General features: G+C 44.0%; 1 protein-coding gene across 6 annotated transcripts in view; it reads right to left on the bottom strand.

Moving 5' to 3' along the window:
* CARD9 (caspase recruitment domain family member 9) overlaps positions 1–27,382 on the bottom strand; it is a 276,679-nt gene that overhangs the window by 109,561 nt on the left and 139,736 nt on the right. For all 6 annotated transcript variants that reach the window (XM_085613178.1, XM_085613196.1, XM_085613172.1 and 3 more), the window contains 2 exons: positions 24,593–24,772; positions 10,766–10,918 (listed from right to left, as the gene is read on the bottom strand). In XM_085613178.1, the coding sequence (XP_085469304.1) occupies positions 10,766–10,918; positions 24,593–24,772 (333 nt within the window). The remainder of the gene's footprint in view (positions 1–10,765; positions 10,919–24,592; positions 24,773–27,382) is intronic.

The following is a 27,382-nucleotide window of genomic DNA, read 5'->3' as shown; positions in this document are numbered from 1 at the left end:
TGGCCTTCCAAGAACTTTGCGGATTTTGGTTCTCTGGTGGCTGGCATCCTGGTAGGGTGAGTTTAGTGGAAAAGCCCGCAGGCTCCGCTGTGGGAAACTACTCAGCTCCTCTACAGCTAAGTGAGGCGAGGGAACAAGAGATGGGCGATTGGAAAACCCGGCAGTTTTTAGCACATTACTTTAGTAAGCATCCAAATCCCAAGGGGTGATTCTATATTTAAGGTGTGTGATCAGGGAGAGTCGTGACAGTGAGAAGGAAAGGGCGCGTGCGTGGGGGAAGGAGGGGCTAGGGTGTGAGAGGGAACGGCGAGGCGGAAGTAGAGGGAAGATGGCGGGGAGGGTGTATTGTTGGGAGGACAGATGGTCGGAAGAGAGTGGAGATAAAAGTAGAGAACTGAGGATTAGATGAAAGTGGGCAAGAAGAGAGAGGGAGAGCGATGGCAGAGAAGAGAGGAGGAGAGAGAAAAGAAACAAGCGGGCGCGCGCGTGGTGCACGCGCGCGACTGCAAAAGTAGGCTGGCGAGTGGTGTGCGATGCGGTGTGCGCAGGCAAAGGAAAGCCATGGGGCTGAAAGCTGGCGATTGCGTGCGTGCACGCTCGCGTGAACGCAAGCTTGTCGCCAGCCAGCAGCACTTTGAAAAGTCACCTACTAAATGTCTCTCCGAGCAGCGTATGCGCCTGACTCAGCGAGACCTAAAAAACGATTCCAAGCAATATTAAATAATACATTAAAGGTTGAGATCAAGGAATAGACCGGTATGAAATACAAAGTTCACTTTCCCAGGGTGGCTCTTGGAAAGTGGGGGCCCTGGGCAATTGCCCACTCTGCCCATGCCTTAAAACGTCTCTGGATTGTGGGACAAACTCTCCTTAAAGGCGTGGCAGTTGACGCATATTCCAGTACCTCTGAAGTAATTGGGGCACAAAGCACTTTCTCGGTCTTAGGGTAATACATAGCACCTTTCCAGGAGTTCGCAGCAGTGTGAACAATGATGGAACCAACATGGACGCGGTGTGCCAGAGTACGGGGGGGGGGGGGGCTTAATGCTGGCACTGCATGTGAAGTAACAAGCTAGAAGAGAACACTATGAATTCCCACATTTGGTAAACGGTGAGCTTGTGAGATGCTAATCTCACCACAACCAGCTCTTATACAGCACAAACTGGTTCTTGCTGTTTTAGAGGAAAGAGGGCATCTGACTCCTCTTTGACTCATCTGGGACTGGGGAACATTTACATCCACTGTAAGGTGGTAGCGCCTGGCAACACAAATCACATCTACAGTCTGGAGGTTGAAACAACAGCAACACTGAACTTTATTTTGGTTGGTCTTATATTTACTACTACCTTGGCATGGCTGAATAGGTGCATGTGGACGAGTAGCTAGGTAGCCGGACAGACTGATGGACAGGAAGTCAGCTAGGCACACAGACGTATCAGACAGATAAACAGGTAGGCCGATAGAAAAGAACACAAAATATAGAGGGAGACAGACAGGACAGGCAGACAAACAGACAGGAGGAAGGAAGGGAGGGAGGCAGACAGACTGGCAGAACTGGTTCTGTAAATTTCAGTTTAATGTATTCATGTATGGTGAACATTTTTAAATATTCCTCACAGAAAATACTAGTCGCACATTGCCCGCAGTTTTTGCAATATTAGACAGCAACTAAAATTGTCGACTGAATGATTTTCACATTATGATAAAAATGCCAAAAGTTTTTGTTTTCTGTACAGAACATATCGGACATTCCATAGGATTTTTGAGGTTTTACTGGCTCGTGTTATACAGCCATCTGTCTAGTAGGTGTCAGTCACTATTACGACTTGTGAAATTCTAAAACAGGCTAACAAGTTACAGTCATAAACGACCTGTAAATGATATGCCTGGTTGCTTGTACTGTTGATTAGAAAACTTCTAAACGAAATCCACATAGAATAAGCTGGCACGTCACCAAAGGTAGGCAGCAGTATGATAACATGGCCAAAACAAAGTTTAGAAAGAACGAGGCGGACGATTAAGAGGGGTGGGTCTATAATGAAAACAAAGATTAGCGGACTTGTGCCCCAATCCATTCCAGTACCCGGGAGGACAACAGACCCTCATGTCTGTTTCCATATATGCAGGGAGTTCGCGGCAGATAAACCACTTGCATGCATGCCATTGCAATCAAACATGGAGTATTCATCTAAAACCACATCTCAGAAAGTCTTTTCACTCCACCTTGGCATTTCATTCCCAAGAAAACAGTGCCCCACTCCTACAACTGTCATTAAGGCCCGGCTGCAGTAAAACTAGCACCCGCTGGCTATTAATCTGCAGCTCTTGGTTCCAATCACAGTCTAGTTGGGATGGGCAGTGCGGGTGCATTCAATTTATGCTTTCATCACCTCTCTTTCTAACGAATGCTGTGCAAGTTAACGTGTCTTGTAGGATTTGATGCTATGCGCTCTAGGACCCTCGTTGTTCTCGGCGGACTCTGGAGAGGAAACACGTGATTGGCGGGGAGGTGTTCGGGTGTGGTTAACATGAAGTATGATGTAATGTGCAGTGTGTGAGTGTATGCCGAGGAATAAAATAATGCTCGATAGCTTCACCTGTGTGGTGTAATTCATCTGCATGCTCCTGGGTTAGGAAAGACGCTACAACTGGCAACGAGAATTGGCTACTTGGCCGAGAAGACAAGACTGCTCTCCCTGAGAGTTTGCGATGATACAGCAAACTGCTTGTGTGTGCCCAGAATCGATGCAGCGGTCTTTGGCACATGTGGAGTCAAAGCCCTGCTCCAGCCCATACACGTCCGCAGATTAAATTGAAGGCCCTACAGTGGAGCATATTCATAACACCCACCAAAACTGCCAACGAGGTGTTCGACAGAGATGCTGCCCCATGCACCAAATACAGAATGATTATTCAGACAAAATAAAAGATAATGACACTAGCAAGGTTCGAGAAACAGAGCACTTACTCTCCATCAAGGGCGGCTGAAGCATACTGTAGCGCATGCTTTGAAGGGAAATTCTGCTTGCAGAAGTTTTCGGTGGGTATCAACATGCACCGCGATTGCCTGAATGGCACATGACAACACAATTTTGGCAGAAGGGAGCAATACACTGCAGCTGTGTGGCTGAAGCCACCACAGCCTTTTGACACTTCTAAGAAACAGAGCATTGGTGCCAGGTGGGTTGCATGGATTGAAACCTTTGACTTCATAGAAGCACTAGAGAAAGAAGAGGACAAGAAGACCATCAAATATTTGAAAAACCTTGCAGGTGATGGAGTGAAAGAAGTGCTAAAGAAAATCTCACAGAGTAATGTAAAATCATACCAAAAGGCAAAGGAAGTGTTGGTGGCCAAGTTCAATCCAATGACGAATGTCGACTTTGAAAGATATATCTTCAACCAAGCACAACATGGTGAAACAATGGGTGACTTTGTTGAAAGACTTGATGCGATTATTGAACGCTGTAAGTTCTGTGACTTCACTGATGAAGAAGCCATGCACCTCAGTCATTGATGGCAGCCTTTCAGATTTGTTTAGAAGGCAAATGCTGAGAGAGATGCAGTCTAGAGAAAACGCTGATGGCTGCGGCAGCAGAAGAAAGATCAGACCTTCAAGCTGCTGACATGGAAGCAGGACAGCACACAATGAATCTAATTTGACCGTGAAAAGCGAGCACAAGCATAAACAAGATACACGCAAGTCGAAGGAAAACAAGACTATGCTTACGATGTGGATTTTCGTTTCCCCATAAAGGTAAATGTTCAGCCATAGGACAAGTCTGCAAAGGTTCTTGGAAAAAGGACCATTTCATAACGGTGTTCAAGCTAAGGAAAAATCAAATGTGTCACGATGGCAAGAAAAGATGGAAGCAAGAACGTTCCAGAAGCATTCTCACCACGCCCCTGAAAAAAAAAAAACCTCAGCTATAAAAAGTAGGAAATCAGGCAAGATCAATCATCATCAAGCTCATCCTACAAAGGTTCTTCGATGCCACTATCAAGTATCAGCAAAGAAGATGGGTGTGCACTGATATCTACAAAAGAATGGCGTACACATGTGGGGTTAGCTGCCTGTAAAAAAAAGATCACAGTTCAAAGAAAGCTCACCAAACAAAGTCACAAACTTCATTTGGACACTGTCCCAAAATCACATTGAAAGTGAATGATCACCCAATAACTTTCATCAGACAGTGGCACATCGATTAACATCATGCCTGTGGAAATGTTTAACAGCCTATCCCCTGTGCCTCCCCTCACGCCATCAGGCAAAAAGGTATATACTTGGGCTGCTTCTGAGACACTGCAATGTAAAAGGGTCATTCACAGTGACAGTGAGACACAAAAAGATATTGGTGCGAGCCACCATTCACATTCTACAAGGGACATCGGTAAGAGACTCTTTGCTTAGTTTTGCCACCGCTTCTGAGCTGGGGTTGATATCCCTCAACTACAACCCCTGTGCTCAGTCGGAGATCACAACGTGAATTCCATCATTGTTCCATGGCTTGGCAAAACTCAAGAAAATGAAAAGTACCACTTCATATCAACGAAGATATTCACCCGGTTGCTCAGTGACACAGTAGAGTTGCTTTTCATCTACAAGAAGCTGTAGAAAAAATTAGAAGCACTCTTGAAACATGACATCGAACGCTCCATCGCGGGCATGATCATGCAATTGAACGGACACAAAGTGTTTTCCCGTCTTGACCTGAACAAAGGGCACCATTGTTGCAAAATATTTATGAATATCCATATATAAATTCATGTGCATGCACTTCAAAATATATCATGCTTAGATATATCACATTAACATGAGGCCTGGAGCTCCAAAGGGCTTCCTATCTGACCTTTACTGGACAAGCTTCAACAAGCTATTCTGTACCCCCTTAGAGGTCACTTTGCCTGTCCTGACTACATGAGATTTCTTAATCTGGTTGTGCAAGTTGCTTACACAGTGCCGAGCCAGCCTTTCTGGTCTGCCCATATCTGGCGGTTTATAATTTGCATGGTGCAGACATTGCATATACATGTTAGCCATATTTGGCTTGGTGCCTTATTCTAGTTCCGCTGACATGGCATTACTATTTGTATATAACACCCAGAAACCTGTCACTCTGGGAAGAAGCAGTAGGAGAGCCCCTAAGGTGGCAGATCTGACTTCTTCCTTGCTAATTAGCAATGATGCATGCTTTGGTACCAATAAATACATTTCACTCTGTTTGAGCAAACCTGCTGTGTCTGGTGAGTTTCTTTCATTTGCTCCTGGGAGGGTGCCAGTATTTCCCAATCAACCATCCACTTGAGCTTCAGGAGACCTGCAGGTACATCACTAACTTTTCGGCTCATGTTGGTTTCTTCAGATATAAAAGACTGAGTTTTGGAGTATCTTCAGCTACAGAGTCATTTCAGAACGTTATTCACAGAGTAATCCAATTGTTTACGCATGCTTTCAAATACAGTGATGACATACTGGCTTTTGGGAGAACACAAGAAGAATACAACAAAGCCCTTAACCAAGTGGGCCAGTTACTTGCTTTTGCAGGCCTCACTGTGAATGCTACAAAGCATGAGTTTCACAAAAACAAACTCAAGTTTTTTGGGGAACATTCTCTGATGGGGGAATGATTCCAGACAAGGTGCAAGCACTGTCATCCACTTACAGCCCCTTCCAACCCCACAAGTAGTTGATGTTACCATGCTGCGATCCTTCATAGGCATGGCCAGTATTGCTCAAAATTCATGTGCAACTTTGCTACAGTCCATGCTACATTAAGAGACTGGACAAAGCAAAAGGTACCATTCCAGTGGTCTCCAGAATTTCAAAGACAGTAAACATGCAATTGAGAATGCAACGGGAATGGCCTATTTTGACCCCAAGTTACATACCGAAATAACAGTCGATGAGAGCCCAGTAAGGGTAGAGGCAATATTTGCTCCACAAAATGGCCATACGAATGCTCTGAGACACATCGTGGCCTATGCCAGTAGAAGCCTGTCTGATCTAGAATGTGCTTACTCAACAGCTGGAGAAAGAAAGTCTGGCTGTGGTGTGGGCCTGCAACACCACAGCCAGAAGATGTATTCTTCTAAGGAAAAGCATTCACTGTCATCACAAATCGCCAGGCGTTGCTTACGATTTTTGGAAACCCGAAGACCAAGATGCTCCCCCGCATCAAGAGGTGGGGGTGAAGAATGCAAAAGTACTACTATAAGACCGTGCACAAACCAGAGCCCGGCAGATTACTTTTCACGAGTGCCACTATCTCGTCACAGTTCTACCTCAAGGACAGTTGAAGTATATCTCAATTTTACTGTGGGGTCCAGCACACCTGCGGCTCGGTCCGTGGAACAAATCATTGCTGCCACCAATGCAGTTAAGGACATGACCATAACTAACAATCCAGAGCACTACACAGATATAATGATTTCGATCTGTCAATATTACAGATCCAATTTTAAGGTTTTTAAACATATAAATCAAACTCTTGTTGATACGCAAGTCAATGGGTAAACAGCACTGACAACCAAAATTTGTTGACACGCAGGTCAATGTTTGAAACGCACAGCTGACATGCGTTTTGTCGTATTGACGACTTTTTCAAATCTCGTTCTTTCAAAGCGAGGAAGTCAGCGTCGAAACCAACTCTCATATGTGGATCAAACATTCAAAAAGCGCAGTCCTTGGAGCTCCAAGCACTAGATGAACTGGGAAACTGTCTCTAGTATAGACCTCTGGTGTGTATATCAGGTACTCACACTTGTTAGCTGTTCACCACCACTTATGGTGGGAACATTGAGGAAGAACGTAGGCTCTATGCGGCCCGATATGTATAAAAGAGCCTGTAGCGGCTCTGTAAGTAACTCAGCGTCTAGGTATCAAGGACAGGACCATAATCAGAGAACTCATCATCACACACTCCTGGAGAAGTACAAAACTCTTGCCGACGATGTTGAATTCCAAAAGTTCAAAAATGTACAGGATGAGTTAGTCACCAAAAAAGGCGTAATACTTTGTGGCTTCAGAATTTTCATACGTGGAAGCCTAGCACAGTGGGTCATCAAGTTGGCCAGTGAAGGACACTATGGTATCGTAGCCACTAAGAGAGCTTTAAGAGATCCATTGTGGTTCCCTCGGCTAGATGAGCAAAATCGAGAAGGAACTGAACGCGTGTCACAATTCTAATTGTTTGTCCCCCAGGGTGACGCAGCACACAGTGATCATGTCTGAGCTTCCTGCCCATGCTTGGGAGAGGATTGCAGTTGACTTATTTGGGCCTTTAAGAAATGGACACCATCTCATGGGCCTTTAGGAAATGTACACCATGTCATGGTAGTCCTAGATGAAAATGCACTTTTTCCTTTGGTGGAAGACCTATCTTCGACAACCCATGACAAAGTCATAGAATGGCTTAATTACATTTTTGCAACATGAGGCATGCCTTAAATCCTCAAATCTGATAACAGCCCACCCTTTAATAGCAAAGTTCACAAAATTTCTTGTCCAACTCAACGTCAAACACCAAAAGAGTATGGTCCTCTGGCCCCAGGCCAATGGTGCCGTTGAAAGAATCAATGGCACCCTCAAGAGGGTCATTCAACGAGGGTCCATGGAGGGAATCGATCTAAATCAAGCTCCCTGCCAGCCCTTCTGGGCCTATCGATCAACCCCTCACTCCACAACTGGCGAGAGTTAAGCCACATTGCTATTTTGAAGAGCCATTTGAACAAAACTACCTCATAGTCTCTGGATTGATCAGTGAATGCTCACAAGGTTCGAGACACCGACGCAACTCGGAAGAGGAAAATGAGAACGTATGCAGAAACTGGCGTCACCATGCCCAGGAGACAGCTTTCAACAAGGGAGACAGGGTACTGGTTAAGCAGAGTCTCAAACGGAAAATGGCCACTTTTTGACGCTGATCCATTACAGGTCGTAGCGTGCAAGGGACACATGGTGACAGCACATCGTCCTGGACAATCCATCACTTTGGACACATCACATTTTAAACACCTATCACAATACTTGTAGAATTCTGAAACCATGTGTGAGGCAACCCCATCAGCAGGTCTGGCTCAAGCACCTGAGCCTATGTCACCGATGCCCCATCAGGGTGGACCTCGATCATCTGGGATCACCCGAGCCGGCAAATAAGTGCAAGCAGCTCGTCGACTAATCGAGGAAATGTGATTATGTCTGCCATTTTTTATTTAACAATGGGGGAAATGTAGCATATTAATGTTATGCTCTCTAAGACCCTTGTGCTTCTGGGTGGACTCTGGAGAAGAAACGTGATATGTGGGGGAGGTGTTAAGGAGTGGTTAACCTAAAGTACAAAATAATGTGTAGTTTGTGAGTGTATGCTGAAGAATAAAGTAATGATTGATAGCCGCACCTGCGTGGCATAATTTATCTGCACGCGCCTGGTCTGGGGAAGATGCTACATGTATGACGAATGCTGTGAAAGTTAAAGCAATGTTGATTGGCTGTGTAGTGTTTATACATTCACAGGATATTATGGCCACCCTACTCTCAGCCAGAGGTGCCGCAGCAGCAGGAGTCACATGGTCCACCTTTCCCAGATCAAAAGCCATGACAAGCAAGGAGGGAAGAGGGGCGGTAGACAAGGAGCAATGTGGGAGAATGGAGTAGGAGCTAGTCTGTCCCTTGAACATCATAGACGTGTTTACTATGCCACTCCCATGACTGTTCCCCCACAACTAATTCAAGTACAGCACACTTCGCTATCCGAACAAAATGTTTCCTTCGACCCGACGGATTGTGAGCTAGAGAGTACAGGAAGATATGGCTCAAAAAAACAGAAACACAAATCTTATAGTAAGAGAGGCTTTAAACATTAAAAGCAAGACCAGTAAAATAAGAATTACATGCTTACTTAAAGTAAAATCACTGAAATGTATATACGTTCATTATAAAGTTTGTCAAGGCTTATGTTTTAATAAAACCATTGCCCTATAGGTTTATGATTTTGCTCACGCAAAACAAGGTTCTACTGAAAAAGAATGCTGATAAATATAGTTTATTTACATGCTTATTTCACCATAATTTAAACTGTGTTGCTCCACCAGGGAAAAGCCTTTTCTTCAATAAATAGTCCCTGACAAATGCAGAAAACAATGCACCTCATCCGTTGCAGTTAATCCACTTACAGAGAGGGGAAACCAGGGCTTTAAGAGGGATGAAAAAACTGGTGGGTCTCTCAAAGGGGCGTGGCCAATGTACTTCCAGGGGTGGCTTAAAACCAGTACGATAAAAATCTGTGTTTAGCATAGTGTGCCGCCGACTTGTACTTTGCTGTTTCTGTCATTGCATCAAGATATGATACAAGTAACATCATACATACGAGTCAGAATTATAGGCTTTGTCAATGGTTGTTAGTTGCATAAGATAAATAGGCAGCAACTATGGCTTGTATAGAATATTGAAAAAGCTCCACTTAAAGCCCTGGTGACACCACGACAATGTTGCTGCTCCTGCCTTTCAAAAAGAGAAGGGAAATCCAGAGAGAAAATGACTCTGTAAAGGATTTCCCTTCCCCCTACAACGCTCACCTGGCACGACGTCAAGCCGTAACTTCTCCACTTGTGAGTAGTGTGAGCAGGGTACATCGATGTGCCTGCTGTCTCGAAACGGGTCTCTATTGTGCTCTGTTTTGTGCCCTTGCACTTTTTTCCACACTGCAGTGACAGCAGACTGTGGTCACTGCGGTCCAGAAAAAAACAGACAGTCTGTGCCAGCACACAAAACAGAGCCCGATAGAGACCCGTTTCGAGGCCCCTTTAAAAAACTGCCGGTGCTCAGACCCGGTGAGACCTGGCCTACTTAAAGCCCTGGGGGGGGGGGGGAACAATACACCTAATAGCCAATACCATCACAGTGAGAGAGAACTACTGCTCTGGATTGATCCAAGATGTGACTGTCACGGTCTCAAAGCAAGTCTAAAGGGGCTGGCCCAAACAAGCCAGTGGCAGAAATGGTAGGAATGAAATGTAACTTTGGTAGTTTATTAATGTATCTGCAGATGTATTCTATAGATATATCTCTGTTCATCATTTACAAGATGTAATGCGGCTTCCGATGATTAAAGGGGGTAATCCAGACCTAAAAATGCAAATGGCTAATGACAAAGACGAGGTTATATGGCCAGCACAAGGGTTTAGGGTGCGTTTTTAACAGGAAGTGTATTGGACAACTGCAATTTTGTCGATAGCTGAAGATGGGCTAAAGGTAACCTGTGATGGTGACTCACTATCAACCAAAGAGCAGATTTATGCCACTTTTAGGGTGTGGTGGCGACGACAATGTTAAAGAAAGGATGGGGTGGCCAGCATTACTGTAGCATTCATGGTTGAGGATGAGTCGAACAGGCAGAAAGTAAGTGTGCTTTAAAAAGTAAACCACTCCTAGTTCCATTTGTACCCTTGCACTTTGCTTCGACATGAAAAGAGAACTTGAAGAATGCAAGATGAGGCAGTATTTGCACATCTGCGACCGCCTCCCTTCACATCTTTAAGGACACTGTTTCCTATCCTAGACTTTTGTGTGATAGCCTAATGTGATCCGGGTATTGTAGCATTGTTTTGCTTCCACTGAGTTAATTAGATTAATACACCTGAAATCAATGATTTTAAAGTGAATTACTCTGCACTGTAGTTAATGTCCGTAATAATGTGGAGTGAGACGGTCACCCTGGACCTTCATGGTGCACGTCAGAAACATGCAAATCATTTTTAGCTGTATACCTTGTCGCGGAGATCCTCTGCCTGACGAAGGGCCTTCCTCAAGTTGTAAGTGTTGTTCACCAGGTCCTGGTGCTCCTCCAGCGCCTGCCTGCGGTCGTCTTCTAGAGCTTGGATGTAAAGCCGGTTCTTCTCCGCTTTCCCCTCTTTGGAGATCTATGCAAAAATAGTCCACCAAACCAATCATTCCCAGGTCAAATCAGTGACATTATGAATGAAGTAACATCTGCTGATGTCCCTAATCCTGTGCACAGTGGCTCTTGGGGGTGGTTCATACTATCAGAAGGCCTCTATTATTTTTATTACTGCACCTTTGATCACCCTTTGCTGAATTCTTATTGTTTGGTATATATGGCCGTAGACAACATTTATAGATGCAACATGTGAACTGATTTTCGGCAATGTGATCAAGAAGCATTTAGAGATTTCGTCCCTGCCAAACAAGGATTTAAAGATATCTGGTATGAATTATAGTAATGGTTGCAAAGTTCTAAATCTATTCAGAATTCTGAATGCGGGGAGGGCTATCAATAACCCCTGATTGATGTGTGCCGCATTGATCTGGTTCTATATTGCATCATGTGAAATATCCATTTCTGTAAATGTAAGAAATAGAAAGTTAAACACTTTCAAATAGAAAAATGAAACCCATTAAGGGCCACATCCGGTCTGCGTGCTCCCCGAAAAGTTATTAAGGATAATACAACAGTGAACTGGCACACAACTATGAAAGAAAGGTCTATGTGAGTAACAGGACTCATTTTCAAACTAAAATACACAGGATTTGTTGTCTAGAATGCTGAGAATTGGACCCAAGAAGAATATAACACTACAATTACACAATATTGCTAATTGCATCATTATTTAGAATAGTTTAACAACGTTAACATATCTGGCAATAGATGTGCAGAATAAGCTAACACAAGCAATGCCTTAATAAGTAGCAGGATGATAAATAGGACCGCAATACCACAAACAATCCCTACAAAGTAATCTGAATTCTTAGAGCATATCTCATGAAAAGATTTTTTGCCAACACAAGTAATGTCAAAAACCCTTGACTGGTAATGTAGGGACTTCACAGGTTTACAGCTATGTTTGGAATAGATTAACTATTTTTTCAAATTCACAACAAAAATGTCCAAGAGTGCTTCTCGAAACTGCAGCAGTCAGAGTTTACCAGTCGTAATTCTGAAAATCTTTTGTCAATTCCAAGTTATGTTAATGTGGGAGAATCTTTGCATGTGTAAGTGTACGGTGTTCATTTTAGCATGAGAAAATATACAGCTCAAGTGACGTTTTTCTTTCCTCATACTAAACTATCACTAATTCATTTTTAATTTAGAACATTCTATCCTCAGGGATGAAATGTTTTAATAGCCTTATAGCCCTTCTGCCTCTGGCTATACCGGTTGTCAAAGGCCATCGCCCTGGTTATAGGTTCTCGGGCCCTATAGGAGCATATATACATTCTCCAATTAACTCTATAGTTGAGCATCTGCCATGGTAGGCGAGGCATTAAGTGCAGTAATTTTTTTAATCACACTCGTTACCTTTTCAGCACATGATTTGCATTAACTGTATTTATGTTTTTTATGACTTTGAAACTATTGCAACGGATTGAAATTTGATTTATGGAATGATATACATTGAGCTAATGACCCACATGCATTTTAAAACCTAAGCGACCCTCAATGAATTGATGAACATTAATTAAAATATATTCATTTGAGTGCTAGGATTTTATTTCGAAAATGCAGAACGTGTTTTCTCTAGGGGGGGAGGTTGGTAATCTGCCCTGTTTCAAGGCCTACCAGTCATTTTTACTTGGAAGGTGAACCCTTCCTCAAATCTGTGCAGCTGGACCTAAACAGAGGTATGTAAATTTCTTTACCATAGAGAATAAACACTATGTCGATAAAAGTTATTGTACTTGAATATCCGAATAGCGGCAAGGCTAATTATGAATCAACAATAAAACATCTCTCCATCATGCTAACATAGTTTTCTCGTATCTACATTTCTGTAAAGGCTCCTATCATTAGAATGACTTTCAGCCAGTCCTGGCTTAGAAGTCAACAGCATTAGGAATACTGGGATGTGCAGAACCATACTTATAATGGGAAAGTGAAACTAGAAGCCCAGCATGCTTTGCAGAACGGGGCATAAAACCGGACCTGGATGAAAGTCATCCTCGTGACATGGGTCCAGTTGGCAGCTGTGTAATATTCCACAATAGCGAGATATTCACTGTAAAAATTACGAAAAAGAGAATTAGAAGTTAATAGCAAATTTCCATACTTGGTCCATTTCTTTACTTGTTGCAAAGACCCTGGTGTATTCCATGTCTTGACCAGTAAATACAGTTACATCCAGATAAAATATATCAAGTTTCAAGGTTATAGTACCTTACAGTCCGGTATATTAACAGGCACACATAGCTGTTTTTAGGTCTCGCCTGAGCCAGCGCATGCGTTGCTCTGCGAGACATTTAGTATTGGGGTTTTCAAAGTGCTACCAGACCTCGCTGGCCTCAAGCTTGCGGTTACGCGTGCAGCCGCCATCTGCCTCTCTTCCAGCGTGATCACTGCTGCGCGCGCTCCACTCGCATGCTTACCACAGAGCGCGTCCTAGCGATCACTTTCGCCAAATTCACGAACACTTTCGCTTTCACGGCCGCTACTTTTGCAGCCGCGCGGCCAATGCTTGTTAACCATTGCGGCTGTGCATGTTCTTTTCAAAATGCGCAGCACGCCACGCTTTAACAATAGCAGCCGCGTGCCTTGTTTCTGCGAGTGCTACAGTCTCAGCTTCTGCGTCGTCCTTCACTTAAAAAGGTAGGAGGCAGGCATTGCTGTCCCTCTAATGCCCTTCTTCTGAGTGAAACATCGCCCCTGTTCCTGCAACACCTCCACAGACCTTCTCTGCCACTGCAACCCGCTGGGTATCCTCACTGTCTTGCTGAATGAGTTTAATCATGCATCCCGCTGTCTCAGGGTTGCCACATTGTATTTGGTTTGTCTGTGCCTGACTGCTCTTCTCACTATGTGTGGAGCTTCACTTGAATCTGCCAGTCACCGCCACATGCCACACTCCCTCACTACCTCCAATGGTGTTATTAAGCGAGCACCGGGTCATGCTAAGGGCTTTTTTTGGCCTCCAGGCTTTACCATTCGCATCTGGCATGTTATATCACCTGTCTCCCCATCCTCCCTTTCGGGGACATATGTGATCGACAAACTTTCATTACAGAAGGAACGTTGCAGAAACAGGGCAAGAAGTGACTAGAATGAATTTACTCTAGTTTATGGTCTTAGTTTTTGTGACGCAGACAATGCGAGTGTTTAAGTCAACGTGCACACACTTTCGAATGTGAGTTTTTTGGGGAATTTAGTTTTTTTTAAATTTAAAGAGTAAGAGCATGCTAAGATTATTTTATGAATTGCTAGTATGCGCTTGTGTGTTTTTAAAGAGTTAACGTGTACTGTCTTGTGGAGCAGCTGGATTCTTTTTGCTGCTTAGGTATTCCATTCTGCCCTGTCAAAATACCAGCCGTGCAGCTCTACTTGATTTGACGCTTTCTTTCGGAGCCTAGTTCCAGCCACTCCACCAATGCCTTACCCTGTGGTGTCTCTAGCAATACTTAGCTAGTTCCATTTCCGAGTTCAGCCTTCTAAACTATACTGTAGCACCTGGTGCTTTCCACTATGTTGTCTCGATTTGTGCAACCCAGTTCGGACATGTGCCTCACTCCTCAAAGGTGACTTAATTGTGGGTGTCTGGGCTTTAGCTCATGCATTTGTGTTTTTGAGTATGATGGGTGAGGCGTGGTGTTTGATGGGAGCTGTGTAGGCTTTTAATGGTGCTTTTGTTCACAACCAAACAGATTTGCGCCACTTTACAGAGTTTGCCAGTTAAGCGCTAATTTTGTTTTCTCCTCTCTTTAAACAACAATGTTCACTTCCCCTGCTCTGCCGCTGCCACTGCCCCCTCCCTTTCTTCCTCTTATACCCTCTTTCCGTCTCTGTCTCTCTTCACCTCACTTGCTGAAAAACATTACTTCAACAAATGTCTCTTACCCTCTCTTTCCTTTATTTGTTCCCCTGTGAAATGGATCCAAAAAACACAACAAAAAAAACACATTGGCTGCAAATGTTGCCATTTTCAGACATTTTTCTATTCGAAAGTAAAGCCTCTGGGCGGAGAGCAAGCAAAAGGTTTAAAATACAAAAAATACCAAGCATTTGCAATGCAGTAGGTCTTGCATTACTGAAAGTTTGAGCTATTGGCGTTGTAAATGTTAATTCATTGCCAATAGCTCAAACTTTCAGTAATGAGAGACCTACTGCATTGCTAATGCTTATTCTGAAAGCAAGCATTCCATTCTAGATAGTCGATAACATGTTTCTTTTTGTACATGGCATGCATACTGAAAAGAGTAGTAAGCCAAATATTCATTATAATAAACTGTGTGTAAATTGCTAAACCCGGCCAAAGAACACACTAGTAGCTCCCCGCTGCCTATTGGCAAATTTTTCTCATTGATGCAACATATTCATGTAGCAGTTCATCTTTCGAGGTAGCAGCTCAGTCAATTAGTTCTAAATGGATGTTTTAAGTACTACAACTTGAGCCCCAGATGGTTAAGAGCAGCAGTTTCTCCAAGAAGGAACTGAAACATGGATACACTGGAAAATCTGGCAAATCAGGAAAGTTGCAACAATCTCATTTACTGATCTTCCATTGAGAAATCACTGCAGAGTAGTCATGGTCACCCACATGATTTGCGGTCTCACTACAGACCAAAAACAGCATAGCAGCAACAACATTAGCATATACTTAAAGTGAACTTTTGGTCTCACCCCTCACTTATAACTAATTGGCTTTCTTGTCCATTCTTATTCCCTGCTCCTCAGTTAATGGCTTTCCTCCCAATCCTTGTGTTCGTAGAACCCTTGGAGTAAAACTGGTTTACCATGGTGTTTGATTAGATGAGTTGTGTCCTTCCACTGCTGAAGGCAGGGAACTATTTTTCATTTTACATGTTTTTGTGGCATTTGGCTTTTGGCACTCGGAAGTGCAAGGGCCTCCTTTTCCCCTAGTATGACCGCCCTCCCCCCACCCTCCTTTTGGGTTGCTTCCTGCCCTGCACTCACCATCTACACAGCCATCTCTGCAGAGTTTTCTGATTTTACAGCCCTCCGCTCCCAGTATTCCTTGCTCCTCATGGGGTCCTGTACATGGCAAAGAAGGCCATCTGCAAAGGTCACTGCTGCTAATATTGCTTTGCATTCTTCACTACAGTTATACCATTCACTCCAAAACGTCCATCACATTGAGTCTACACCCAACATGGCAGTCATCTTGCAATGGAGTAGCCATAACGAAGATGATAAATCAAATAGAATTTTATGGTGGCTGCCTTACATTATTTGCTTTGCTAACACTTGCTCTGTAAATGTGCAGCCATTGGCAAAGTGAAACCTGCTAGCCTTGCAATGGTGCTCTCACTCCTACCACTAATGCGCCCATCACATCACCTGAAATTATATTCTCCTTAAGTGTGTTTGTGTATCCAAGGCATGATCAGTAGATTAATACTAGAAGCTAGCATTCTATCTGATAACCCCTGCCTTTTAGCATCAAATTATAGACCCTGGCTTTATAACAATCACATCTGCGTTTTTTTTTTTTTGTTTTTTTTTAATTGAGCAAGATTCAGCACATAGAATACATGGATACATATTCAATCGAGAAAGTCTTGTTATACAATCAAGTACCCAATACAACCAGCAAAGAAAAAGAAAACATCAACCAAATCAGGGGAGGGAAAAGTCATTAAGCCTCTGATTTAAATACCATTGGGAAATAGGAGCCCATATCTGGGTCCCAAGAAGTCTAGATTTTTTGCCTCTAAGACTGTATATTGAAAGCTTTTGTTTATATATTGCTAAAAAGCGGCTAAGCCACATCTGGAAGGTAGGTGGTTCAGGGTCCTTCATCGAGCCGCAAGAATAATTCGGAAGATAGCAGTGCCCAAGAAAAGTACCCGTTGTTCTTCGATGCTATGGCCGAGAGAATCATCATGACCCATTAAGTACAACGTTATTGATTCTCGGATGTCACGTCCAAATACCTGAGCCCAAAATCCCATAATTGCAGTCTTTAATACAGCTAGTTTAGAACAATCCGCGAGCATGTGTATTAAATTCGCTTGAGGTTGGCTGCATCTAGGGCAGTTATCATTAGCCCGGAAGCCCCAAGAAGATAACTTTGCAGGGGTAAAGTAAAGGTTATAAAGAACTTTGTAGTATTGAGCTTTGAGGTTCGAGGCAATAAAAAGTTTAGAAGAAAGGGCCAGACAGAGGTCGATATCAATGTTTGGGTTAGATAACCTTGTAGCCCAGGCCTGCTCAACCCGCTCTATATCATCGGCAGTGTTTTGGATAAGCAGTTGGTAGAAAGTACCGATTCTAGAAGAGCGTTTTCCAATAATAGAAAAAAGATTGATATTATCCAGTTTAATTCTAGGGGTACAATTGCGAGTACTTGTAAGAACCTGAAGGTATTTCAAGAAATCCGTGTTAGGAATAGAATATTTCTGCTGCAGCCATCCAAATGACGAAGTGATTTCCTGGCCAAGAAAGTCATCCACTGTATTAATGCCCAAGGATTCCCACCTCCGAGAGGTAGAGTCGTTAAGAGTAATAGAGATAATGGCACTGCGCCATAAGGGGGTATATTTTGTAAATTTTGGAATATCTAGATGTTTAGATACTGATTTCCATACTTTCCAGGCGTCTGTAAATATCTTTAACTTGATTTTTTTATAATATGATGGTTCGACCTGCCTTAGAAATAGGCCTTGGCATTTAGTCCCAAGACTCAGCTCATAAATGGATGGGATATAAGATTCCATAGTGAGTGGAGTAGTTGTTTTACAACTCAGTAAAGGACCCATCTGATGTAGTAGAGTTGCCCACAAGTAAAGTGTTAAACTAGGAATAGCTAGCCCACCCCTCTCCTGGGGTAGAGTCAGAAATGGTAAGGCTCTTCTAATTTTTCCAAAACTCCACATAAACTTAGACATGGAGGAATCAATGATCTTAAGAAAACTACCTCCTGGCAAAATCGGAATTGCTCGAAACAGGTAGAGTATCCTTGGAAAGATATTCATTTTTAGATAGTTAGCCCTACCAATTATAGAGAGATGTAAATTATCTACTCTCCTAAGGTCAGTCTTAATTTTATTAATCAAAGGCGAGTAGTTAATATGGTCAATTTGTCCTATATCCGCAGACAGGCAGACACCTAGATAAGTAACTTGCTTTACTTTAAGGGGACTATCCCAAACCGTGTTACTTGTACAAAGAATCATAGTTTTATCCCTGTTAAGGGAATAGCCTGAAAAGAAGCCAAAGGACTGAGTAATTAATTCAATTTCATGGACTGCATCAGCAGGGTTTGTTGTTAAAACAGCCAAGTCATCGGCATACGCCAAAACTTTCGTTGAGTACACACCAATATCCACTGGTCGGATACGGGGTGAAGAAAGCAATTTTACAATTAAGGGATTAATATAGAGGGCAAATAATATCGGAGAGCAGGGGCACCCCTGCCTCGTCCCCCTCTGTATCTTAATAGAGTCCGACTCAATACCACAAATGGAAATTTTTGCCTTAGGATCTACATATAGAGCCTTTATAGCACCTATAAACTTATTCCCAAAGTTATTAGATTCCAGGATACTCCAGAGAAAACTCCAAGAGACGCGATCAAATGCCTTCTCGGCATCGAGAAGGATCATCGACATCTGCCCCCCCGTGGATCCCATGATGTCAAATAGGGTAATAACTCTCCGGGTATGATCCGTAGTACCCCTACCGGGGATAAACCCGTGCTGCCACGGGGAGACAAGATGCTCGACGGTCCCACTCAGCCGATTAGCTAGGATCTTGGCGTAAAGTTTTGAGTCGGAGTTTATCAAACTTATAGGTCTATAAGAGGATGGAAGATGCAGGGGTTTGCCTTTTATTCGCAAAAATTGCTATATTTGTATGTTTCCAAGATTCAGGTGGGGTTGAGTGATACTGAACCCCCAGAAACAGATCCAATAAATAGGGGAGTATTTGTTTGCCTAACACCTTATACAAATCGAGCGGGATTTTGTCAGGACCTGCTGCTTTACCGTTTGCAAGATCAGAGAGTGCAGTCTCCAACTCCGTAATTGAGATTTCCCTTTCGAAATCTTCTTTGATAGTTTCATCAATCATTGGATTGAGATCTTGGTCCGATAGCCAGTTATTAAAAGATGTTTTTATAGCGTCATCAGTATATAAGTTATCGTTATGGTATAGCTTCTGATAATATTTTCGAAATACCTCCATGATGTCGTGTGAGGAGGAAAATTCCTGGCCCTCATATTCGATTCGCTTGATCTTATTCTGAGATAATCTTTGTCGTGTTCGGAGGGCTAAATATCTACCAACATTCTCTCCTGATTCGTATAATCTGTTTTTATTAACTTCATATAGTTCAGCGGCTTTTCGGATTAAAGTGCTATTAATTTCGGCTTTTAACACTAATATTTTTTGGAGAGTATCAAGAGTTGGAACTCCCTGTTGAATTTGTGCAGCATGGTGAGTCTCAAGTTTAGACAATGCAAACATTAGATTCCCATTAATGTTGTCCTCTGCCTTTTTGTGCCTAGCCACAAACGAAATAGTTTCCCCCATTAGTGCTGCTTTAAAACAGTCCCATACAATCAGTCTAGGAGCACTAAATTGATTGTAATCGAAGAACTCCTGAGCCCATGTTGTTATATGGGCTATATATTGGGGGTTAACGAGAAGTTTTCTATCAAAGGACCATTGCGCTCTTGGCTTCTCATAGCTTAGTAAGTCAAAGGTAAGGGTAAGTGCATTATGGTCCGAGATAGTTTTTGGAGACTTGATTATATCGAGCAAAAACTGCTCCTCTAATGATGACATAACATAATCAATTCGAACATACTTATTGTGTGGGTATGAGAAATAAGTGAATCCCTCGTCATTTCTCTTCCTCAACGTCCAAATGTCAAATAGATTATAACTGTCCATCAATTGACAGAGGGCAGTATATACCCTTGGCTTGCGTCCTTTATAGTTTGAGGGTGATTGAGTATCAAGACACCTCCCTACGGCAATATTAAAGTCTCCGCACACAATTAGCGGGCCAGGCCAAGAGGCCAGTTCTAACTCAAGATCTACAAACAGTTGGGGATCGTCCATATTTGAGCCATAGATTGTGCAAATTATAAGACCGAATTTGAATTGAGCTATAGCCCATCTTCCGTGTTTATCGGCCAATGTACGAGTAGGGTTACCTATTAAAGACTTTGCAAGAATAGCAACTCCTCGTATTTTAGAAGTTTGTGATGTGGCTATGATAACGTTGAATCCCGGAATATTGAGCAATTCTTTATCGCAATCTGCGATATGCGTTTCCTGTAAACAGAGTATGTCAACAGGATCTTGACGCAGTAATTGATATAATTGTGCCCTTTTGTTTTTGTCATTAAGGCCTGCGATATTCCAGCTACGAAGTTTTACTCTCCCCATCTAGAAAAAAGAATCCTAATCCTGGCCGTCAAAGAACAGTGAATTATGTAAGAACAAAAAACAAAACAGGATTCATAATCTAAATCTCTTATTACTACAATACATTATGTATTCCATATAAAAAAAGCTCGACATTAACCCCTTCAGTGCCCGCCCCTTTCCCCGCCCTGTGCCGGCCGTTGTATTAGCGGGCGGGGTTTATGACGAGCTGGTCTCGTCATGGGCACAGCGCCACCGCGGCCCATGACGAGACCAGCTCATCATGGGCATTGAAGAGGTTAACTTATTTGTGCGAAATTGCTCATTTTTATGCTTTTCCGACCCACCCCTCCCCCCTACCCCACCCTCCCCAAACACCATCCACCAAGGCATTTAGACTCAGAGTCTATGATGATGGAGAGATATTCCCTAACCAGTACCAATAAAGAATAAACTTAAACGGTAAAAGCCAATGAGACTGAATAGGTGCAAGACTAGTGAAGCTAGTGAAACTATAACATTGTAGCACCAGGGCAGACCCCTATCAAGACATGTACCAAATGTCAAAGTTTATCAATAAGCTGGAAAACAGAAAAACAAGAACGAGCAAAAAAAAAAAAAAGAGCAGGTAAAGACATTTCCTAACATTTTCCTAGTAGACAAGAAGATTAAAGTTTAAGGCTTCAGGACAAACTATCCAGAAACTCCTTGGCTTTAATTTCTGACGAAAAAAATTTGGTCTGGCCATTATGGATAACTTTAAGCTTAGCAGGATTATTAAGATATGCCTGAGCTTTTTTTTCCTGAAAAGGTTTAATCAATTGGCGAAGACGCCATCTCCTCTCTACCGTGGTGTGGCAAAAATCAGGCCTCACAAAATAAGAAATAGTGTCTCTGCTGCGCCGAGCTTCGGGTCTTGCTTTCTCAGCGATGGCCTGACGGAGCAAAAAATTTCCAAAGTACACCAGAACTGCACGGGGGTACCCCCGTTGTGTTGGGGCCCTTGTAGTAAATGGGATTCTGTGGACACGTTGAATTTCCAGGTCCCAGTTCCAGGATGCAAGCTCAGGGAGTGTATCCTTAAATAGCTGGGTAATAAAAGATCGTATGTCATTACCCTCAATTTTTTCAGGGATTCCGAGTACACGGAGGTTGTTGCGGCGAAGGCGATTTTCCATGTCCTCCAGCTTCCATCTAATATCTTTCAATTCAGCTTCATGGGCTTCCACTTTCTCCTGGGTCACCACAGCTTCCGCTTCATTTATCAGTATTCGATCTTCGACCTCCGTCAATCTTGAATTAAATGCTGCGACATTTTTAGAGAGTTTTCGAACTACACCCTGTACCTTATGTAGGGCTAATTGTGCTCTGCGGCCATCTCTGGAGGTCTGTTCCCGATGGGAGGCAATAGCCTGCAGTACTGTATCCATCACTGAGGTCAGTGTAGTACTTTACGAGTCGGTGGCGGACAGCTCAGGATGGCAAATGGAGGTACGATCCTGTGGATTTAAAACTATTGCTGGTGAATAATCCCAGGCTAGCCCGGAAGCGCCGTGCTGATTCCTTTTCTTCCTGAGAACTGTTCTTCTGCTTTCCCTTAACTGGTTTGGATCATGATCGCTTTCCGTTAAGCTAGTATCGAAGCCAGTGTTGACTTCTGAGTCCAGGTCGGAATCTAATGACCACCTCTGATCTTCCGGGCCTTCAGATATCGAATAAAAATCCGATGGGTCTCTAGCTGTGTCAAGTGAGTCAGAAGCAGCACAAGCTTTCCCTCTAGGATCCAAGGACCCTTGCAGTATAGATCCCGGAGGGATTGACACGAGATCCTTCATAGGTAAACTAATAGCATCCCCTGGTTTAGAGGAGGAAAGAAGCACCAGTGGTTGGGCTGTATCTATAGCTGAAACTTCACCTGCAGACCCATCATCGGCAATATCAGCAACATCAGTCATACCGAATACGTCCACAGCAGCAATTTGAGAAGCCACTGAACCATTGTCAATCATATCCAAGTTAGATCTCTCCGATTAAACAGATGAAGATACAGCCACACCAATCACGGAAGAAGGAATAGGAGTAGGGATAGAAACGGCAGGAAGTGGAGAGTCAGCAGAGGGGGGACATAAACTTTGTACATCCCTACCTTCCCTACCTTCCTGATTTTCAGTCCTTTGAGCTCTCATCGTTTGGGGGTGAATAATTTTCTGGCCCCCTGGACTATCCGATGCGCACTTTGCCGGCTCACCATCATTCAGCTTCCTCGCTGCTCTCTCTCGCTGAGCTTGCACGTGAGCGCCACCTCCCGGCAGCAATTCCGAATCCGGTGAAGCCGCTTCAGTGGGAGCCGGCGAATGAGTGAGGGAAGGAAAGGAAACAGCCCTGGGCGTTTTTTGTAGGAGCTCCAACACTGAGGGGGCTGGGGTGGGCGGCAATCTCTTCGATGAATTAGCCAGCACAGGTAGATTATCCAAACCGCTGGGCCCTTCCAAATCAGAAACTTCTCCACGCTTAAGCGCTAGCTCCCGGTCTCTGAGAGCCTGCTTCGCCGCTCGGGTTTTAGAAACGGCTGTTGCGGCATTCTTTGGTGCCATTGCCTTGCTGCACTCTGATTCAGCAGCGTCTGGAAAGAAGGAGGCGCTTCGTACACTCTCAGCAGCAGCCGGGGAACCGGCAGTCACGGGAGCAGCAGTAAAGGATCCAGCCAGCCGCGAACGCCCGAAAGCTCTCAATACCACGAAGCCGATTAACGATGCCAGAACATGCAGGTGAGAGCGAGGGCGACCTATCGGGGCTATAGTTTCATCCTGTGGGGGTATAGTAAGTAATCCAAGCCTCTTCATCTGCTCCTTCATTTGTTCACGATATTCCGCTTTTTCGTATTCCGTTTCATACCAGACAAAAAAAGCACCCTACAGTCCATGAAAAGATCGGTACTGGTCAGGAAAGCGTCTCACAGCGGTCAGGGCGCCGCCGCCATCTTGCCTTCCCTTCAACCCACATCTGCGGTTTCAATGCTTTAAGGAAGTATCTATATTTGTTCCTTCTAGCTTCTCTAAGATAGATCACATGAATATACCCTCAACGTTCTTAGCACAAATGGCACAATTTATTAGATCAAGCCTAACAGACAGGATACCCTGTCTGGCTGCAAAAGACCTATTGTGTGCTTTCCAAGAACTCACAGGGATTTACCGCTCTCCCATTGCTTAGATCCCCCACCAGAAAAACAAGCATTGCCATAGCCAATAGGTCTCGCTTTTGGGACCTTCTAAGTATTTAGTAATGCAGCACAATATTCTTGGTGCAATTACTGCCAGTGTCCCCCCCAGCCTCCCCGCACTGTATGTTCTCTGCTTCAATCACTCTCCCGTTTCTGCCATATGTTCGGTGCCCAGATCTCACTCTGCCCTCCCTCTCCCTGTCTGACTCTGAACAATTTCACCCCTTCCCATTCCAGCCGACTCTTCCATTTTCACGCCCTCCTTTCTCTTTTCGGGTTTTCACCTACCAGGTGCTTCAAATGAAAATACCGGAGTGCCGGTACTTTGTACCTGCCCATTTGAAGCACTGGGCCCTACCCAGCAGGTATCAGCGGCTTTCCAGCGAGACACTGTTTGACACCCCAAGTGACTTAGTACAACAAGCATTGCCATAGCCAATAGGTCTTGCCTTTGGGACCATTTAAGTGTTTAGCCATGCAACAGTTGTTGTTGCACCAAGAATATTGTGCTACATAACTAAATACTTAGAAGGTCCCAAAAGCGAGACCTATTGGCTTTGCCAGTGCTTGGTTACCATGTCATGGGGGGCCACAATCAGCCAGTGTTGTTTTCAGCAGTTAGCATGCGGACATAATTATAGGTACATACTTACAAAGGAAGTGGGCAACTGCTGATACAAGCATATTGAGTTCCGCTTGTTGAAAAATCATCCCATGGCACCATGGCATGTTGTAAGCGAACTACTAGGCCAAAATCCAAATGTGGATTACTTCGGGCACATTTGTCGGGTCCGACCACTTCCTCCCAGCTCCTCACAAGCAGTCTCCAAATGGTCACCTGCTTTACATTTACCTAGCTGTTACCATTAAGAGGACTCCCCTCCCCCCCCCCCAGGAATCACATGGTTCTTAGCAAAGCCAACATGGTCGACAATTACATTCCATGTAGAGGATATCTACCCTGGCAATATAACCAAGGGAGCCTGAGTCAATGAGCCACACCTGGTGTGGGCTTCCCTAGCCTCTTACTTGGACTGCAGTTTCCAGCTCTTGTAATTTAGCTTTGAGAAGGTCCTTCTCCCGCTGCAGCTCGTAGATGACGTCTTGGCTCGGTCTCTGCTGCATGGCGTGCTTTAGTTTCATGGTGTGCTTCCTCTCCACGTTGCAGTCGTCCTCAGCTTTCATCAGCTTATGTTTCAGTCGGTCTATCTGTGGGGAAGGACAGAAAGTGTTACTTTTGAGGGGGGGGGGGGGGTGCGTTGTACAATAGCTACACAACAGTCAACTTTCAGTTACCATATGTGGCCATGTCACAAGGACACAGCTTTTACAGTCTTTGACTTTCCTTTTACAAACCACTCTTTTGAGATGCATCAGCCTGATCAGTTTAATCAAACCAAGGCTACACCTCCCTCAGTGCACTGATCTCTTAAACACCCGGCACCGGTAACCAAGTGATCTAGAAATGCCAATTAACTCAATGTCACCCTGCACTAAGTTAAGCATTGAAAGTATAGAAAAATGAAGCACCTCAAATGTTCCCGCAACGGTCCCTTTGCTGAAGAAAAAGGCTACATTCTCCATCAACAATGCCAACAAGTGTCCCCAAGTCATGCATGTCACCTTTGGCTAGTCCTGACTTTTGTCATCAGCATTAAGCATGCTGGGATATGTAGTTCAACTTGTAACATTGTATAGGCTCAAGAATCCATTCAGGCAAAGCATTATTGGCTAGAAACCAGGATTGGCACACGTATTAATTTAATTCGTCTAGCACACTGAACCATTCGTTTCTAGTCTCTAGGCATTGATAACAGGTGCTGTTACCCAACTCACTGGTATGCAAGAGCCCTTGGCAGCTGTATCAGCCACTGCCTCACAATATGGCTTTATTTCTTCACAGGAATACCAGCTGACTCCACGTCATTAGGAAGCATCTTTTTCCAGCCAAGGGTTTTCCAGCTCAACTAAACTGAAAGACTAGAAGTCCCAGAATGCAGTGATTTGGATGCTGAAAGCCAAAAAGTGGAAGCAAAGCAGGTCAGTAAGTAATCTGGAGGACTATGTATTCAGCAACGGCGTTTCAGAGGTCTACTTGCCTGTAGTATGCATGGCTATGCAGGCAACATGTTAGGCTTCACATAGATCAGTGGCCCATTTCTGGTGCTAACCATCACTAGGCACTTTGTAGTATAGAGGTCAATGGTAAACAAAGATTATACACCTTTTTATTTCTATGCCATATTTAACAGTTTAGAAACCTACTTCATAATTGATTCACTTATCCGTTTCTTGGACTTGAGATTGGTAACTTCAATGCTAAGGTTGTTAATACTGTTTACTCACATCTTCAGTATACATAAAAACCCACCTGGAGCAGTGGTTACCTAATGCGCACCAACTTGCTTGCGCCTCAAACGGACCCCTACAATATTCATCTTAGGATCACTGAGGGCATCACATGCAAAGAAACATCCCTACACCCCAAAGGTGCAAAGCAAAGCCTCAGACAGAAATAAACCTAACACCGATTAGAATCTACCCAATCCTTCAGAAGGAGCAACAAAACTACAAGCACAGTACAACCTGCATTCAGTCATCAAACAATGAACAGGACTAAAGCCCGATTCGCCTGGAATAACAAACACACAACAGAAGGTCAGTGCTAGGATAACATACACAAATGTGTATACACCACTGTACACAACAACCAAGCAACCAAGGACTGAACACTAGATATCAAACCTCACACACAAAACACACATACACAAGACCAACCTGTATCAGAGCACCACAAGTCTAAACTACAGACTAGACCAGCAAATATCAAATCTAACACACACACATTAAACATCACACACCTACAACCCTTCTCAGAGTAACACATGGAGACAAGCATTTGGGACAGCCAATTGGTCTCAGTATGTATTGGCGTGGTCAATGGTATGGTCTTTAAACCATGTATTATGGGGTGGCTAATGGGTGCCGAAGTGACCACCGGTGGCAGATGATTGAATAAGTAACACCATGGCAGCTTCCCTGCATTTAATCTTTCAAACCCCTCAACAGGGAAGTCTCCTAAATCATCTAATTTTTCTATGGACTACAAGGCTGTTAGTTTGAGTGAGGAAAAGTAAGAAAGCTCCAGTTGTCTTGCCACCAAAGCGTTCATCTTCCTGGGACAGTGAGCTGATCCAGTCGATCCTGCCATTCTGAGAACCACACACAGATGTCACACAGGTACGGATGGAGAATGGAAGGGACACGAGCCTGGCATACCCCCAGAGGATATATCATGTAATCCCCATATGAAGGTGCGGCACCTCTGGGGCGGACCTGAAACACACAATATGGGACTGCTTGCAGATTCGATATTACTAGGACACAATAGAATTCCACATGGAATGAATTACAGGAATCACAGGCATTTCCTTGTGGGTGGCAGGAGCACAGGGTATTTATGCTAGATCATGCAAACAGAAAACAGCGACAAGTTTCCTGGATCTCGTCCTCATCCTGGCCAAGAAAATGGTCACAAAGCACTGGCAGCTCCCAACTCCACCTAGCCGTGAACATTGGCAGAGCGCATTTACCTGAAGGGCAAAAGTCGAGGCAATGTTGGCAAAGGGACAGCATCGCTGCCCAATGGCCAACAGATGGGAGGCACTACTTCCCTGATTGACTGATACACCCCCAGACTCTTCCTCCAACTCCGGAACCCCAGAATCCCAGCCCTCCCACTTCACATTGCAGAGGGAGCCCACCACGCCCGGGAACCACCGATCAGAGCCTCGTCACATACCTGCCCCCTAGCCTACA

This window comes from Triturus cristatus, chromosome 1_2 (assembly GCF_964204655.1).
Source record: "Triturus cristatus chromosome 1_2, aTriCri1.1, whole genome shotgun sequence".
NCBI lineage: Eukaryota > Metazoa > Chordata > Amphibia > Caudata > Salamandridae > Triturus > Triturus cristatus.
Note: the sequence above shows the minus strand (reverse complement) of the source record. Positions and strands in the feature narration are given on the sequence as shown.